Here is a 17,712-nt window from a genome sequence, read left to right as displayed (position 1 = left end):
CGACAACAATGTCATGAACATAAAGGAGACTTTATGAATGTTTATGACTGTTTGGTCTGTTAGGATAACAAATTGTCCCAGAAGTCTTTGCGATAAACGATAATATTGTTATTTTTGATTTTTAAGTGATATAATGAAAATGGCAAGAACACATTCTTAAAGATCAATAAATTTAAAATTCTAGCAAACAGTCAACACATTTGGAACTGGAAGACATTTAAAATGTAAAAAAAATAAATAAACAAAACAAGAGAAACAACAAATAAAACGAAGTCTCTGTAAACAAAATTATACTTCAATTCACTGAGACCAAAACACCAGACTGAAGAATTTTATCATCCAGTTTTTGGTTAGAAAGAGAAAAATGATAAATCATGCCAATAGAAATTATTGCACTCGCTTTAATTTATAGGGTGATTAACTGATTTATTGGTTATTGTGACAGGCCTATGCATCAGTGCAAAAATACAAAAAAAAAAAAAAAAAAAATATGGGGATTGGTTAAGTTTGCGTGAATTTCCGCAATAAAACAGAGAGACTGATAGGGCCACAAAAACGATCTACAGTGGGCAGAATTCGGCCCTCGGGCCTTATGTCTGACACCACTCTCTGTGTCTTCATGGCAGTAAGTGATATTAGTTTCAGGTCTAGAAGCTAGTCAATCACCATTTAAAAGTTAATAGTAATTGGATTATTTACAGTGAAAGCCATGTTGGTCTCACCAGGATAAATATCTGCTACAAAGGTAACGTGGTGCAAAACACAAAAACATTCCTGGACATCCAACAAATGCTGCTTTATTTTCCCCTCTGATGATCATGAGAGGTTTAATTTTAGCCATTTTGCGAGCGCACATTAAATATTGCACTGATACACCTGCTGACCACATGTTTCCTAAACCACACAGTGGGAGTGTGTGCGTGTTTTGAGATGAAGGGAATTAGTATTTTATTTTGTTGATGTTCATGTGTTAACTGGCTCCATTCAGAAGAATTAAAGACGCAGCTTGTCTTAACTCCTCTGGCCCTGATGGGGAACAATGACCCTCCTGTTGATCTGCTCTACACTCAATCTTATTTTTAAACTCTTCTACTTCATGAGTCTCACCGTGTTTTGATCTAACAGAGTAACGTCATTAGCTTCTACGCTGCAAAAACACAACGTAGGAGATATTTCTAGTGCAAAGACAAGACTAATTTACTAATTTAGCAAGAAATAAGTTTGTTTTAGGTCAGGAGTGTCCAAACATTTTGCCACTCACTGTAAAACATTTACAGGTGGTTTAACTTGAAAATGAAAGTCCACCTGCTGCCTTGAAAATGTAATTTAAGTCGACGAGAAAATTGTTTTGGTTTTAACTCAGAAATTAAAGTTCATGAAGTTGATTTAACAACAAGAGACACGTTGTCTAAACATTGTTTTTAACTTCATTAATCCCTAAAATCTGCCCTCACCTGGTTAAGAAGCCACATTTCTCTATTATTTCACTCACAATATCAAGTTAAAATAAATATTTATTTTACTTTAGAATAATTAAAATTATGGTTTCAAACTGCATGAACTAAATTTCTGATCTGATGATGAATTTTATTAAACATCCCAATGAATTCAGCTCAGAAACATTTAGTGTGATCAGGACATTATCCTCAAGCTTTGATAACTGAGAATTGCATTAAAATGAACATTTAATAAAACACCAGAGTCAGATCAACGTGACGCACTTCCACCTCAGGAGACAGAAACATGCCGCTAAGCATTCTGGGAAATAGCTCCCACTCCTGTCTTTCTCTTCTTTCAGTTTTTTTAGCTATATAGCCTAAAAACTCAGTTTATTCAACTCTTGGAGGTTTGAATAAATGAATAATAAGTTAACACAACTTACTGCTGTATGTTTATCTTTCACAAACTCACATTTAGGTTCAAAATCTGAAGTTGGATAAATTTATTCAAAACAAACTCTTAAATCTTGCTTAAAAGTTATTTGTAAGTCAGTGAATTCAAGTGCACTAAGATATTTGCACTAGACAAAAATACTTGGTAAGATTTTGTGTTTTGCAGTGTAGAAGCTCATTGATGAGGTAAATTAAATTTGAGGAATCCTCAAATTCAAGACTTACCAAATAGTTTCCTCCAGTTTATATTGCGAAAATCTTAATCAGTTCACTTGAAATAAGACAAAACTAACCGACAAGTAACTTTTCAGGAAGATATAAAATCTTATTTCAAGTCAACAATTGGTTAATGTTGACAGAAAAAACTACTAGTTCCACTGGCAGATTATTTCACTTTTAACTGGAGAAAACATCTTGTTATAATCAAAAAACAATCTGATAATGGAGCTCCTACTTTTTCATCAGACTCACAGAATTATTTACTTAAACTCCTACATCTTGCTGAAAAGTTACTCGTGAGTTAGTTTGTCTTAAATCCAATGTACTGCAATATGTGCACTAGAAGCTAAAATATTTGGTAGGATTTTGTGTTTTTACAGTGTGGTTATCAATTTCAGTATTGTAAATAAAGCAGATTCTACATCGTCCTGTCTAAAGATCCCACTGGTAGAAAATGCAGCAAGAAAGAAACTGACTGCACGGTGTGGCACAAACTCAACCTCGAGGTTTTCCAGGCTTTCATCAAATACTAGAGCCTAACAGTTCCTTCCACAAGCAGCAACATTATGCAGCAGTATTTCTAAATTTTCTAGTCATTAGAGTGTAGCGAAGGTGACGCAATTCATGCTTGGATGCCACCCCAGAAAGCAGAACTGCCAAGAAGGCAGAGCGGACGGGCCAGGGTGAAGTCAGCGTCTGAGGAACACTGGAGGTAGTCAGGATGAGTGAGCGCACTGGGCACCAGCTCCGAGCCGGGCCTCTCTGAGGATTCCTGTTCAGCTACACCAGTAAGACCCCACCCAGTGCAGAGGGGGATCTGTCAGGACGCACTTCTTCTAAAGTAGCCTCTCACTAAACACTTCAAGCTGAGCATTTTTTCTGTGTTTTCTGAAAGGAGCGTTATTGTGTCCGTCTCCACTTTTATGTCTCTGAGCCGCCAAGAGATGGAGTCGAAACTCCAAACCCGCCGACTTATGTAAGCGTTAGCAGGCTTTGCAGCTTGAGGGTGAGACGTGGTGATGAGTGCGATTAAAAATGTCGATGGAAAATTAAAATAAATCATTGCTGTGCTGCACAAATTATTTATTATGGGTTGTTCTGAAGTGCAGAGGAAAGAACCACTTTGGTCAAAAGCAGGGAACAATCGAAAATATTGTTGTCATTATGTTTAAAACTCTAGAGTCAGCTCTGTTTTTGATGTGGCTAAAGGTGCGTTCGCACCAAACGCATTCAGGTTTACATCAAAGTCTATGTGGAGTTTAGTAATTGTAGGATTTCTCTTTTTGGCATCCATGTATGCATTCGATCCGATCCGGAGTTCACTTCAACCAAACCCAGGTTTTTAGGCAAGTTTTTGGCCAAACTACTCCTTAAATGAGACCACTGCGTTCCTAGAGAAAAACTGCATTTTACTCAGCTGCCTCTTCATATAATTAGACTGAATTTACAAAACAAATCCCATTTTTTTGTTTGTTTTTTTGCTGTGAGAAAAACAGGATAAAAAAGGGCAAAACTAAGACCAAATAAAATGATAAACCCACCGATGGGAGAAGAAGTAGATAATGGATGCAGGAAATTGTTTGCACAGAGACAATCCCTGAAAATAACATTTCACATCCACTAAATTGTCTCCTGAAAACGGTTGTTATGCTTTTCTTCTGTGGAAACCAATTGCAGACAATCCTGCCCAAAGAACATTTTCCAACAAGTCGAAGGAACCGCGTCTCCTTTTAGACTTTTCACCACCCTTACTGGTTTGTTTGTGTTCAGTTTACATTTATGTCATATTCATATTTATTTAAAAACATGAAAGAAAAAGTATATGTGGTGAAATTCTTCCATCATTCAACATTCTGGGAGCAAAATAAATACTCATTTAAAACTTCTTTCTCTATATTTTGAGTGTTTTCCTTATAGAAATATTAAAACTTCTCACTTATTTTAACTAGCCATCAAGTTGTCAGCATAACATGCTAAATTTTAAATGTACATCTGATTTATATAAGAAATGGATGCATTGTTTTGCTAATAATTGTCAACACTACAATAACTAGATAAAGTCCAAAAGTATCACATTTCACAGGTCAGTGAAACGTCTTACTTAGAAAGAAACATGGCGCGTGAGACGAACGTAGCTCAGGCATGCTAGCTTGACTTTGACAAATTTAACATGTAGCTGTGCTTCTGAATTTGGTGCGTTTTGGTTGATTTGGAAGAAATAAGGCGCCACACAAAAACAACTATCTGACAGATCACCAATAGAGCAGGAGTTTAAATTAGCTAATCAACCACCGCTTTGCTCAGACCTATTGATAAGTGCAAAAAAAACATCAAGCCTGAAAACACAAAACTGTAACGGACTAAATATCCTGTTCTTTACAACTGAATATTGTAGACAGAATAAAACCTCAAAAATTTTTCTTTGATTCATTTCAGAAATTTTGTAGAAAAAAAAAAGCTTGAAATTTTAAGATTCAAAAGTCCAAAATTTTCATGACTTTTCTAGAAAATTTCTGAGATGAATCAAAAATTTCTGACTTTTTTCTCATGTCCATCTTTGTGGTACTGTGTGGTTTTTGACACGCTTCAACATGATCTCTACTTGGTCAGCTAGTGGAGCTGCAGTCAGCCAGTTGCTATGGCAACGGGTCTGCGTGTGGTGTAAGGAGAAGAAGAATGCACGTAGTTTCGAGTCGTTCGTCGGTTTTTCTGCATTACTTTCCCCTTTGCTCTGGCGCACCGCACTAAATTAACAACAACTACATCTCCAGGTTTCATTAAGTTAACGCGGCTATAGACGGCAAGTAAAAGAATCGTCTTTTTGCCCTCCAGAAAGGCGCAGATGTAAACAATAACAACAACAATAAGCAACAAGAACCTTCTTCCATGAGCATAAACGTAACTTACCAAAGCCGAAAGCAGCGGGGGCAGGAATGGGAGCAGACTGGACTGGGGTGGATGTGTAGAGGCCAGTCACCAGCAGACCATCAAACGGGACACTGGTAGAGATGGAGACTGAAGAAACAGAAGGAAGGAAGATTTCTTTAAAAAGCTGAAGGGAAGATTGATGCCTCATCAAAGCATAAAGAGGTAAAATGTTGATCACGTGGTAGACGTCACACATATGTAAGTGAAATAATCTGCCAGTGGAACAAGTATTTTCTTTTCAATATTAAGGAATGATTGACTTAAAACCAGCTCCCATGTGTTACTGAAAAGTTTCTTGCAAGTCAAGTTTCTTATTTCAAGTGTACTTGAAATAAGTTCACTTATTTCAAGTACTTATTGAAATAAGTACTGAAAAGGATATTTTCACAGAAAACTAGACCAAAACTACTTAGTAAAATGTGTTTTTGCAGTGTAACAACTTTCACCTTTGAAGTAAATCACTGAAACGACTGAAAAACATTTTAAAATGTATTGACAAGAACCTGAACAATGAAACTAATAATTTACTGATACAAATGGTAATTCAATGACACACAAATGTAGACTCACAAATGACCCCTCTTTTAACAAGACTTGTCCCTATCGACATGCGCATTAGAGAAAACTGATGAGCTAATTGGCTGTAACCCGAACAGCTTTGCTCTCCTCGGACAGCAGAAAACCTGAAAGCGTATCAAGCTGAACGCATCTGCAGCCCCGTGGATCCTGTAGAAAGTTAACCATAGATTTGTCTGGTAAGCAAAAGCCTGGAGTGACAGGCCCACAGAGTCGGCTTTAACACTGGAAAAAGAGGGAGATCGGCTACTGGACAGCTTCCAGTCAGCAGCGCAGAGCTCAGGGGAACCGTCTGACGCTCCCCCTCCAGAAAACAGCTCTGCACACAGAGGAGCAAAACGCTTTGCTGCAGTGAAACATGGAGGACTTGATGCTTCCTGACCCTGGGATCCCCATGCTTACCGAGAAGTAATGAAGAGAACAGGAGGCGCCTCACAGTGTTAATGTGTTTTTCTTTTTGTATGAATAGAAACATAATCAGTTTTGTCCCAGGGCGTTCGTTCTTCTGGGCTTGGTGTGTTTTCATGGGCAGAGCAGATTCTGACTGGGAGACGTGTCTCCCTTTAACGTGTCCTCACACAATTCACCATGTGTGTGCACTGTAAAACATTTACAGGTGGTTTAACTTGAAAATGAAAGTCCACCTGCTACCTTGAAAATATAAGTCAACGAGAAAATTGTTTTGGCTTTTACTCAGAAATTAAAGTTCATGAAGTTGATTTAACAACAAGAGACAAGTTGTCTAAACATGTTTTTAACTTCATTAATCCCTAAAATCTGCCCTCACCTGGTTAAAGAGCCACATTTCTATATTATTTTACTCACAATATCAAGTTAAAATAAATACTGATTTTACTTTAGAATAATTTAAATTCTTGTTTGAACAGAATTTCTGATCTGATGATGAATTTTATTAAACATCCCAATGAATTCAGCTCAGAAACATTTAGTGTGATCAGGACATTATCCTCAAGCTTTGCTAACTGAGAATTGCATTAAAATGAGCATTTGCCTTAATAAAACACCAGAGTCAGATCAACGTGACGCACTTCCACCTCAGGAGACAGAAACATGCCGCTAAGCATTCTGGGAAATGGTTCCCACTCCTGTCTTTCTCTTCTTTCAGTTTTTTAAGTGCAAACCTAAAAACTCAGTTGATTCAACTCTTGGAGGTTTGACTAAATTAATAAAAAGTTAACACAACTTACTGCTGTAAGTTTATCTTTCACAATCTCACATTTAGGTTCAAAATCTAAAACTGGATAAATTTATTTGACTTAAAGAGTAAAAGATAGTAGACACAACTAAATGTGGCTCTAATGTTTTACAGTGTGTCTGAATGTGTGTGTTCTCTGTGATTTTGTGTACGTTGGACGCGTTACACCCCGTCTGAGGCGTTCGGCCATCTCCCTCTCCCAGGCTCTCATCCATATCAAAGCCTCAATAATTCATCCCATTACCGTCTTTATTGCATCCAGACATTTCCTGTTCTGCTCTCCTGTCACAATCCTTAAACTCATAAGTCACATTTAAAACTCAACACCTTACTTTACACACCCTCAACCCAACTAGAACCTAAACATGCAGCCAAAAGACGTATTTTGGCTGCCATCTTTATTTAGTTTCAGCATCAAATTAAATTTTAGCATATAGAGCCCATGCTTCAAACTCAAGGCTCGTGGGCCAAATCCGGCCCGCCATAGCATTTTATGTGGCCCTCTTGACTCTTAGCTAAACACTAAATGTGCTTAAATATTATGTTTTCAATCAAATCAATGCAGTTTTTATCTGTTTACTGTCAAATTATATCAATCAGCCCTTCCAGTTTTGAGAATTATTGTGGAAATTTACACAAAATCAACAAATCTCTGCACTTTTTTGCGTTAATACATCATTGGGAGTTTGTTGCAGATTTTTCTCAAAAACTTTCTTGCTTGTACTAAACATCTGCCTCAGATTTAATTGATGTCAGAATATAGTCCATGATCTATACAGTGAGTATTAAAAAGTTGCATTTATCATAATAAATAAGGGCAAATATTTCCAAGTTAGTTCGACAAACACAAAATCCTGGAGAGGCTAAAAAGATGGTCAATAATATTATTAAATTTTAAGAATTCATTGATATTTTAACAGTTTGTAAACAGGTTTTATAAATACGTTTTGGCACAACTGGCCCTTTAAGAGCATTCATGATCTTGATTTGGTCCAAAAACAAAAATGAGTTTGAAGCCCCTGATATAGAGCTAAAACATAAAAACCCTTAAACTAGCCATAAAGATTAAAGGTAGTATTATGTGTTATGTATTTTCCAGGCACATAGAGCCATTTTTTTTTACCACAACAGAAGCTGCGTGTCCATTAAAAATGTGCGTAAAACTCTGTCAAAATCCACTCATGTTGAATAAACACAATTTTGCAATTGTGATTTTTGCCTTAAGAAATATAATTAAAAGTCAGATGTGAATAACTTTGTTCACATGATAAATAATTAAAAACAACCCGCATCATCATCCTCCTACCACTTCCTGTCATCTTCTTCATCGTTTCCACCAGTAGTAACATCCAGAAGTCGATCATGTGAGGCGAAAAGTGTTTCAATTAGTTTTTCAAAATTCACCAATTTCTATAAAGCTGACAAACACATTCAACAAACCCATTAAATGTAAAGTTGTAGGGGATGTTCACCTTCTGACGATGGTCTGAAACATCCAACCAGATGGTGCTGCAATGGAATGGCCTAGTCAAATCCACAGCTAAAATATCAGCTTATCTGAAAATGTATGATCACAGTTGCTCTCCGTCTCATCTGAATGAGCTTGAGTTGTTCTGTAAGTTAGAACAGGAAACATTTTTCATTCTCTGGAGGTACAAACTTGGCAGCGATGTACTCCATAACACTTTTTACATTATTGACAGATAAAACCTTGTATCATTTTCCATCACTTTTACAACCATGAACTGCTTTGTGCTGGTCTGTCACATGAAATCCCAGTGAAACGCATTGAAACTGGTCATCGTAATGCAAGAAAATTTGATAAAAATGAAACTACAACCAGATTGGAGAATCTAAACATCGACTCCGATTTTTTGGAAATAAAATTTCAGGCTGGAACAATGCAACAAAAAAATATCAAGAGTAAGTCTGTGAAAATACGTCCCTCAGCAACTTGACCAAGGATCAGTAAAAGAATCTTAAAATATAATACAGATTAAATAAAAACAGCTGAAGAAACATTTTATTAATTTCTTGTTTCTGACTGAACATCTGCCACTGCATCAACCACAAACTGCCAAAATAAACCTAATTTACGTGAATAAGTTTCATCTTTATATGATACTACACATAACATGCTTTTCATTTCCCCTCAAAGCACATTACCTATTCAACAAATCCATTAAATGTTAAGTTGAGACATGTTTCATTAGTAATTGCATTCTGCAGTATTGATCCAAGGCCGTGACATTGTACTGTATTTAATAGAGTAATGCATTAAACTTGGAGCAGCTAAAATGCTAATTTCTGCAATTCCACTGACCTGCATCACCAAGGTTACACACCCTCCATTACTCCAAAAAGATACTGAAAAAAATAAATAAAAACCTCCTTCTGTAATGCAAATCAGCCCAGGTTCATAATGTTCTTCCACGAGTAAATGAGGGAATGATTTTCCCTTGCAGAAATGCACTTGAAGGCGCGCTGGTGAGCAGGTTGGAGAAAGGTAGGGGGGTTGAGACAAAAAAAGAGGAGAAGGTAAAGCTGGGGCCAGAAGGTTACCGCTGAAAAACAAGAGCAGGGAGAGACGGCGTAGCGGAGCCGCCCGAGGAGAACCGCGCTACCTGATCAATACAAATCCAAGATCTAAATTATTTAGCCTGGCCTCCAACAACCCCCACCCTGCCGCACTTTCTCACTCGCCTGTGTAACGCATCAGACAGATGAGCCAATCAGATGAGATGGGATCAGATCCAATCACCTGTGGGGGTACTTTACGCACACACACACACACACACACACACACACACACACACACACACACACACACACACACACACACACACACACACACACACGTTTCAGAAAAAGGGCCTTTGATGCTAGCCGTTAACATTCTCGTCCATACTTCATTTTTTGAGAGCTGTTCGCTTTGGCCGAAGGGGATGAGGAGCCATGAGGGAGGAATACGGCTGAAATTTACTACTGAGCGTCTCATTCAGAGAGCATTAAGGTTCAGTGTGATGGAGAATGGGTTTGTTTACACCGTTTACTGTTGATGTGCAAACAACACAAGCGTAAGGTTTGAAGCGGATCAGGGAGACATCTGGACTGAATTTAGGACGTTTCCTGCGTAAGACTGCATCTCTGGTTTGCAAATCAACGACACAAACACACGAAAATAGAAATCAGTTCTGGGAAAAATTGTGTATTCTGCAGTTTCATGTGGAAAAAAAAAACTAAACAATTTCTTCTTTTAGGATTTAAAAAAAAAAGACCAAAGCTTTTAATCTAAGCTTCTGATCTTTCTGAATATATAATTAGCAATTTTAGTTACTAAAAGGGTCAGAGATGCAAAAAGCAATCAAGATGAGACCGCATTCCAGCATGATGATGTATTTGCACATCTGTAAGAGGTCTGAAGTGAAGTTCTGCAAAATCCTCATCACGCTGTATGCATAACACTCAGACCCACACACTTTATACCAGAACACGGCGCTCACTGCTTGGCCCAAAGCCAGCATATAATATTGATGAAGAGATGCGGTAAGCCTCATTACAGACACACACAACCATGCTGCTCAACTATTGATGGGCCCGGGGCTTTCTACACTTCTCTGGATCCACCATGAGTAACATGAGGGCATAAACTGCACTGCAAAACATTTGAAGGTGGTTTAACTTCACCTTACAAATGCAACTTAAGTCACAAGAAAACTGTTTTGGTTTTAACTCAGAAATTAAAGTTCATGAAGTTGATTTAACAACAAGAGACAAGTTGTCTAAACATGTTTTTTAACTTCATTAATCATGAATTGTGAGTTTTAACTTAATGCTGCAATTTAAACCAAATAATTATTTCACAATATGCTAGAAAGAAAAATAGTTAAAGAGCCACATTTCTCTATTATTTTACTCGCAATATCAAGTTAAAATAAATATTTATTTTACTTTACAATAATTTAAATTCTTGTTTGAACTAAATTTCTGATCTGATGAATTTTATTAAACATCCCAATGAATTCAGCTCAGAAACATTTAGTGTGATCAGGACATTATCCTCAAGCTTTGCCAACTGAGAATTGCATTAAAATGAACATTTAATAAAACACCAGTCAGATCAACGTAACGCACTTGAGCCTCAGGAGACAGAAACATGCCGCTAAGCATTCTGGGAAATAGCTCCCACTCCTGTCTTTCTCTTCTTTCAGTTTTTTAAGTGCAAACCTTAAAACTCAACCTCCAAGAGTTATTCAACTCTTGGAGGTTTGAATAAATTAATAAAAAGTTAACACAACTTACTGCTGCAAGTTTATCTTTCACAAATTCACATTTAATCCAAAACTGGATAAATTTATTTGACTTAAAGAGTAAAAGGTAGTAGACACAACTAAATGTGGCTCTGGTGTTTTACAGTGCACCAGCGCACCAACAAAACAAAACACACATTCACCAGCTTAAAAGAGACAGGTACTAGAGATGCAGCAGGGATCTTCTGCAAAATAAGCATAATAAAGTAAAAGAAAAAACTTTAAGCTTACTGAGGTGTAAAACATTAGTTTTTTTATATAATCCCACCGGTTACGGTTCTGAATTTGTTTGATGAATATTTCAGGCATGATTCTCTCCGGCGATGCTGAAATCACCTGGTAATCAAGAACAACACGACTGCATTAACTTCTCCTGTCTTTTGTAAAAGCATCGTCAACATCAGAGAAACAAGGTACAAGAGGAAGACACAGAATATCCACTGAAAATTTGATAAGGTACCACAGAGTTGCTTCACACAGGTCCCAGTGAACTGAGCCTTGCAAAGTGAGTGAGCCTTCATAAGACAGTCAACTTATTTGTACTTTTTATTTTTAAAACAACGCTTTGACAAAATTCTTGGGAAAATAAGTGATGAAACTAATCCTTATTGCCATTTAATTACTGAAATAAATGGCAAAGCACAACCTGTCCTGGAACCATGAGCTCATTTTTCAAAGTAACAATAAAACTAGAGTCAGGAAAAGAGCTGGACGGCATGTTTTAGATCCAAGTTCATTTTTTATTTTGGGAAATATGAAGATCATGAATATCCACAAAGGGCTGGTTGTGCTGGAATGCATTGATAAAATCAATTAAACTGTTAAATATTAATAAATACCTGCCTCTGCATTTCATAAGTACTTAAAATTAAATATTAAACATCTTTTCTCACTCATCAGACTTTATAATTGTTTTGTTTTTGCTAATTTAGGGATATTTGCAAGAAATTTTGTTACTCACCGTATCAAACTTGGACACATCAAGTATGACTGAATATCGACATCAGCTTCATCCCACTGATACAGTTTGGAAAACTCAACTTAAAGCTGCAGCGCGCAACTTTTATTAAAAACAATGTTTTATACATATTTGTGAAAACTCTCATCATTTGGTGACAGCGGAATATCAGACAGATAATCTGTGAAAAGATCAATACCCTCCACATTTTCCCTGAACCATCTACAGAAATGCACCACTCCGGACCAAAAACAACCAATCAGAGGCAGGAGGAGGGTCTTAGTGCTGTCAATCACGCTCGTGTACTCACTGTTCAATGATGGTTGAGAAACAACTTACAGTCACAGGAAAACCGTTTACCCGCCGTCATCAGTGATAACTGACCTGAGCATTCATGACAGGCTCTGCTACCAGAACGAAGCTGTAGCCTACCACAGTTAGTGATTGAAAGCGCTAAGTCCCGCCTCCTGGCTCTGACTGGTTGCTTCTCGTTGGCACTGGGAGAACTGGCAGAAGGCTGAGGAGCTCGATTTTTCCCACCGATTATTTGTCTCATACCATTCTGTCACGACGCAAGAAATATATTTTTTATAAAAGTTACATACTGCAACTTTAACTGCTTAAATTTCACAGACTACTGTAAAGCGACAGCCCACTGTAGCTAACGTAGCAACTTTGTCACTATATGGTGACAAGCAACAACTTTTGAAGACTTTTTGGACAGCCATGTTACTCATGCACTAACGAGCAGCGGACTGACATGGACCCATCTCAAAGCCCTCACAGCTGTCCCCTGCGGCTGAAACCAGAACCTCCACCTCCAGGTTGCAAACTGCCACTTTTGATTTACAATAGAAAAGTTCACAAAAATAAGTAACTTCATTTCTATTGTCTCTTTTCGGTCCATCTAGATCGCTAATCTAGATTATACACAACATTTTAATCATGTTTTCTTAGTTTTAAACAAACGTTGCATGTTTGTACTCTCCTCTCTCCTGAAGTGTCCATTGCAATTACATTCAAATTGTCATTCAAGAAAATGAGATGATTACATCAATTAAAAACAGCCAGAAATGACTTTCCTGCCAGCAACAGCATTAAATGTCTGCAGGGAACATTTCAGCAGTTAGAGGAAGAAAATATTATTCAGCTACTGTGTGTTTTGCCAAAGATTTTGAGCACTGAACACTATGTCAGACTGTTAGAGTGATATTTACTGAACAAAAAGCTGATTTACAGGAGTGTGGCTGCACAATTTCAAAAAAAAAATCCAATCAAAGAACAAATACTGGAAAAATACAATTTAGGTTAAAATGGACCTACTTTTTCTGATTCAACTTTTCAGCAAAATAGAGAAGCTTCTTTCAGGTCAACATTTCCTTAATATTGATTTTAAAGAAGCACAAGTTCCACTGGCAGATTTTTCCACTGAAAAATTGAATTGTAATTTTTAATCGATCTGAAGGAATTATTGACTTAAAAGAAGCTTGTATATCTCACCCAAACGTTAATTTTCTGTTAAGTTTGTCTTATTTCAAGTGAACTGAGATATTTGCACTCAAAATTAGATAAATATTTAGTAAGATTTAGTTTTTACAGTGTGTTAAAACCAAGTTGTTTTCTTTTCTCGTAAACCAAACGATGGCCGTTTGGTTTTCTAAAGTTGGGAGGTTTTCCTGGCAATAATCTTGATAAAGATAACTGCCCATCTGACCCACATCCTACTGGCAGACGCACGTGCCCCAGAGATGACCAGGAAATAGAGGCCAGACCATAGGGAACCTATATATCCATCTGCTCCCATCGCCACGCCAGCCTTGGGGTGTCACTTCACCCTGAGCTTCCTGAAATGGTTCAGACTGTCACCTGACCATAATGATTCAAAGGATATACCACAATTTACTGGGATAAGAAAAGGAGGAATGAATAGTCAAATCGGCAAGTTGGAGCATTTTCCAGATCGTCAGAATTACTGACTATCGACGCACTGGTTCACTTTTAAACAGAAGAACGTGTGGGAAGTGTGTTTCTGCACATGCATGTGTCATGTGGCGTTCCAGTCAGGTCTTACAAGAATCATTCCATTGCGTAACCTACTGGCACCATCCTGGCCTGCTGGCACTGCCATCTGCTGCTGTGAAACTCTATCACAGATGACCTATGAGGAACTGAGCTTCTACAGGTCTGCTAAACTGCAGCTTGATGTGTTTTTTTGTTGGAATCAAAGCAATTGTTCAAATTAGGTGTACTTTACCAGTATTTACATAGGCACTGGCTTTTCTGAGTCATGTTTGCAGTGTTGAGACTCTGCCCATTTTTTAATTTTTTTTAAAAAATGGAGGTTGTTTTGGCTTCCTACTTGCAACAGTTATGTAGAAAAACAACCGCTTCAAGACAGTTTGGTGAAGAGACTTTCTTGAATTGATAGGGAAAGCTATAAACAAAGTCAAAGCAAAAATGGCAATACTTAGCATTGTACAATTCAAATCAACACAAGCTTAAAATCACAGATTTAAACCTAGACTATATGAGCATATCATCACCAATTATGCTTGATTTAACCAACAAATTATAAAGCAGACAGTCCTTGAACTCTATATAGACCCCAATAAACAATAAACAAGAGTCAGCATTGTTCTGGCTCTTCTACAATGATTACTGCTAAGATCATCTTTAGCATTTATCTTCACTAAAGATAATTACTAATAGTTGTGCTTTCATTTTATTAGAATCCTTCCCTGTTATGATCATTTATCGATACAGTTGATTCTCACTGCCTTGAAACCACTAGCATTTTCATTAGCTTTAACCCAGTTTGCCAATCTCTCTCAATAGCTTACAACATTCAACATCAACTCACCATGTTGGGAAATACTCAAAAATCCAAGTAAGAAGTGGTTTTAAGATTAATTTAGCTCGCTTACGTAGGCAGATGGCAACATTACGACGACTTCCGGTTCGCCATTAAGTCCCTTCAATCTGGTGTGAAATAAACCGTAGAGCCCCCTGGTGGAATAGGATGAGTGAATCCAAAGAACTGGCGGTCATTGAAAGCACGCAAAGAAAAAAAAACTGATCCTATCCAATTGTTAAAGTGTCTGCAGTCTGAACATCGTGATCGTCGTGTCGCATTTTACTTTTATGTCATTTATATGAGGTGTGCGTCATAATTCTGCACCAAAAACGTCAGATGAGATAAATCCAGACATAAACAATGGCTGAAAATTCTAATTACGAACTTACGAAGGAAGTCCTGGTCCGACCGCACAGAAGCTGTAAACAATTCTTCACTAAAGATAAATGCTAATAGAGTGCTTTCCTTTTTATTAGATTCCTTCTTGTTGTGATCTTTCAACGATACTATTGGCTCTCATTGCTAAATAAATGTGAAAATCGATCCATAAACGGCTCCATCCAGTATTACTTCCGTAAACAATGTGTTGCTATGTGACGTCTTCGTTCTTCTTCTGCGCATGCGGGTCGCTTTGGGACGTGAACCGTTCACACAGAAACGTCATTGCAGTCGGATTTAGTTAGTAGGATGTAAAATAAATAAATAAATAAAAATAATAATCATCTGACTACAGCAAAAAATCTGAATTGAGCACCACACCTGCTGTATAAAGATACTGAGGAGCTTGATTACTTGACAAAGGACAGGTGGATAATTGGAAATAGGCTGCAGTTGTGCACGGAGGCTAAACAGGGATGCTAGTGAGCAAGAGAGGAGATGAGGGGGAGGTAGACAGAATGGAAGAGGATAGAAGGATAAGGAAATGTCTAAATAAAATGTAAGAATAAACAGAGAACTGAATACAAATGAATGAACTGACCGAGGTTGCACAGAAATAAACAGTAAAACAAAATACAAACACTGATGAAAAGCAAAACACCCCAGAATCGTGACACAAACATCCTGTTCCTCACACACAATCTACCTCAAAATCACACTTCGTTGTGCTGATCTCATATGATGCCAAGCGTACTTGATGCCTAAACATGAGCAAGTGCAGGTGTCCAAATTATCCACCACTGAGCAGATCCTTTGTGCAAGTTCCCTTAATATTCCAAAATCAAGATTTATGTTTCTGTGCTCCAGGGACTCCTTTTGCTTTTTTTTAATTGGCTTTCAAGGGAGTAACACAATCTCCATCTGCAAGTAATTTGAAATCATATTGCTCTTCACATAATGTAATATCTTCTCTTTTCATTTTTCATGCCAAAAGACTTACGATGGAATTAAAAGAAAAATATAACCCCTCGGGGAAAGGATGTCAACAACATGTGCAAAGAGAGAACAGGAAAGACGCACATATTCAAATCCAAAAGCTAATGAGACATTTTTAATCTCTGCAAGCACACTAAAAAGTGGAAGCCTTTCATTTTTCATTCAAGGAATAATAACACACTCTACATGCTGGAAGAGTTAAAGTGGCATATTTCAGTGCAACAGAAAGAATACACACAAACAGTGATCATGTTTGAGCATAAAAGTCACTCAAATCAAAGAAAGACTAATAAGTGTAGCTGTTACAGGCCATGATGCAATCCAGTTTGATCCTCTCAGTAATTTGATTATTCTTGACTAATTTCTAATGTAAGTGAAAATGTCTCATTGTCTAAACTGAACCATGAAAAAAAAGGATTATGTAGTGATAAGGTTTTTACTCACTAGTGATAAAAATGGTTGTCTGCTCTGGGTCTTGAAATTATATCTTGTTTATAGCTGCTGTTTACATCGAGAAAACACATCCCCACACATTTTAGGAGGACTTTGTGTTGTAATATTTTTGCTGCCACAACACAATTCTCATAATAGTTTCGATAAAAGCAAGTGCTAATATCTACACTTTTGAAAGAGACAGAGCTTTTAACAGCGACCAAACATCCAGAGCATCAATAGTTTAGATCTGAGCATATTCACCTGAATGGCCCTGTCAAAGTTCAGACCAAAAGTCCTTTCAGAATTTCTCATAAGACTTGAAAACTTCCAATTTGACTGGGCTTGAGCTAAAAGCTTTAATCTCTAGATGTGCAAAAGTGGGAGACTTTCACCTGTAAGAAAGGCAGTTCTTCGAAGAATCAACTCAGGGGGGCTAAATACAGGTAAATTTCAGATTATTATCATGTAAAATCTCATTAAATGTGGTGAAGTTTGCAGTCCATCATTGTTTTAGCTTGGAAATGGGTGTGTTCATGAAACATCACAGACCTTACCCCACTTTCAAGGAGAGAAATGGACCAAACTTAATAAATGTCAGTGTCTCAGGGCCACTCAGTCATGTTTTATTAAAATAGCACACACTGCTTCTACTGAATTATTTCCAGCTGAGAGGAAATAGCTTGAAAAGTTTTTTTTCCCCCATATTTTATACAAAGTTAATATATTGTGAAAAAACATCTTGCTGTGTTTGCGTTGGACTGAATTACAATTCACACATTTCCAATTTCACACAGTCTAAACTTACCAAGCCTCTTGAGATAAAAGAGAAGAAACAGGTGGACTAATGTTGCTTTAATTAGGGGCATGCCATAGCAATGCATAAGGAGAGCAGTACTGACTTGCGAAGCAAGTCAGTACTGCCTCCATGCATTGCATGGCAGGCACCTATT

At 37.4% G+C, this 17,712-nt stretch overlaps 1 protein-coding gene across 6 annotated transcripts in view; it reads right to left on the bottom strand.

The window, feature by feature from the left end:
- The window catches only part of reln (reelin), a 153,267-nt gene that overhangs the window by 118,840 nt on the left and 16,715 nt on the right, over window positions 1–17,712 (bottom strand). For all 6 annotated transcript variants that reach the window (XM_008411936.2, XM_017305227.1, XM_008411933.2 and 3 more), the window contains exon 2: window positions 5,019–5,126. In XM_008411936.2, coding sequence (XP_008410158.1) covers window positions 5,019–5,126 — 108 coding nt within the window. The remainder of the gene's footprint in view (window positions 1–5,018; window positions 5,127–17,712) is intronic.

Source organism: Poecilia reticulata, linkage group LG6, assembly GCF_000633615.1.
Source record: "Poecilia reticulata strain Guanapo linkage group LG6, Guppy_female_1.0+MT, whole genome shotgun sequence".
Lineage (NCBI taxonomy): Eukaryota > Metazoa > Chordata > Actinopteri > Cyprinodontiformes > Poeciliidae > Poecilia > Poecilia reticulata.
This window is presented reverse-complemented; position numbering and strand designations above follow the sequence as displayed.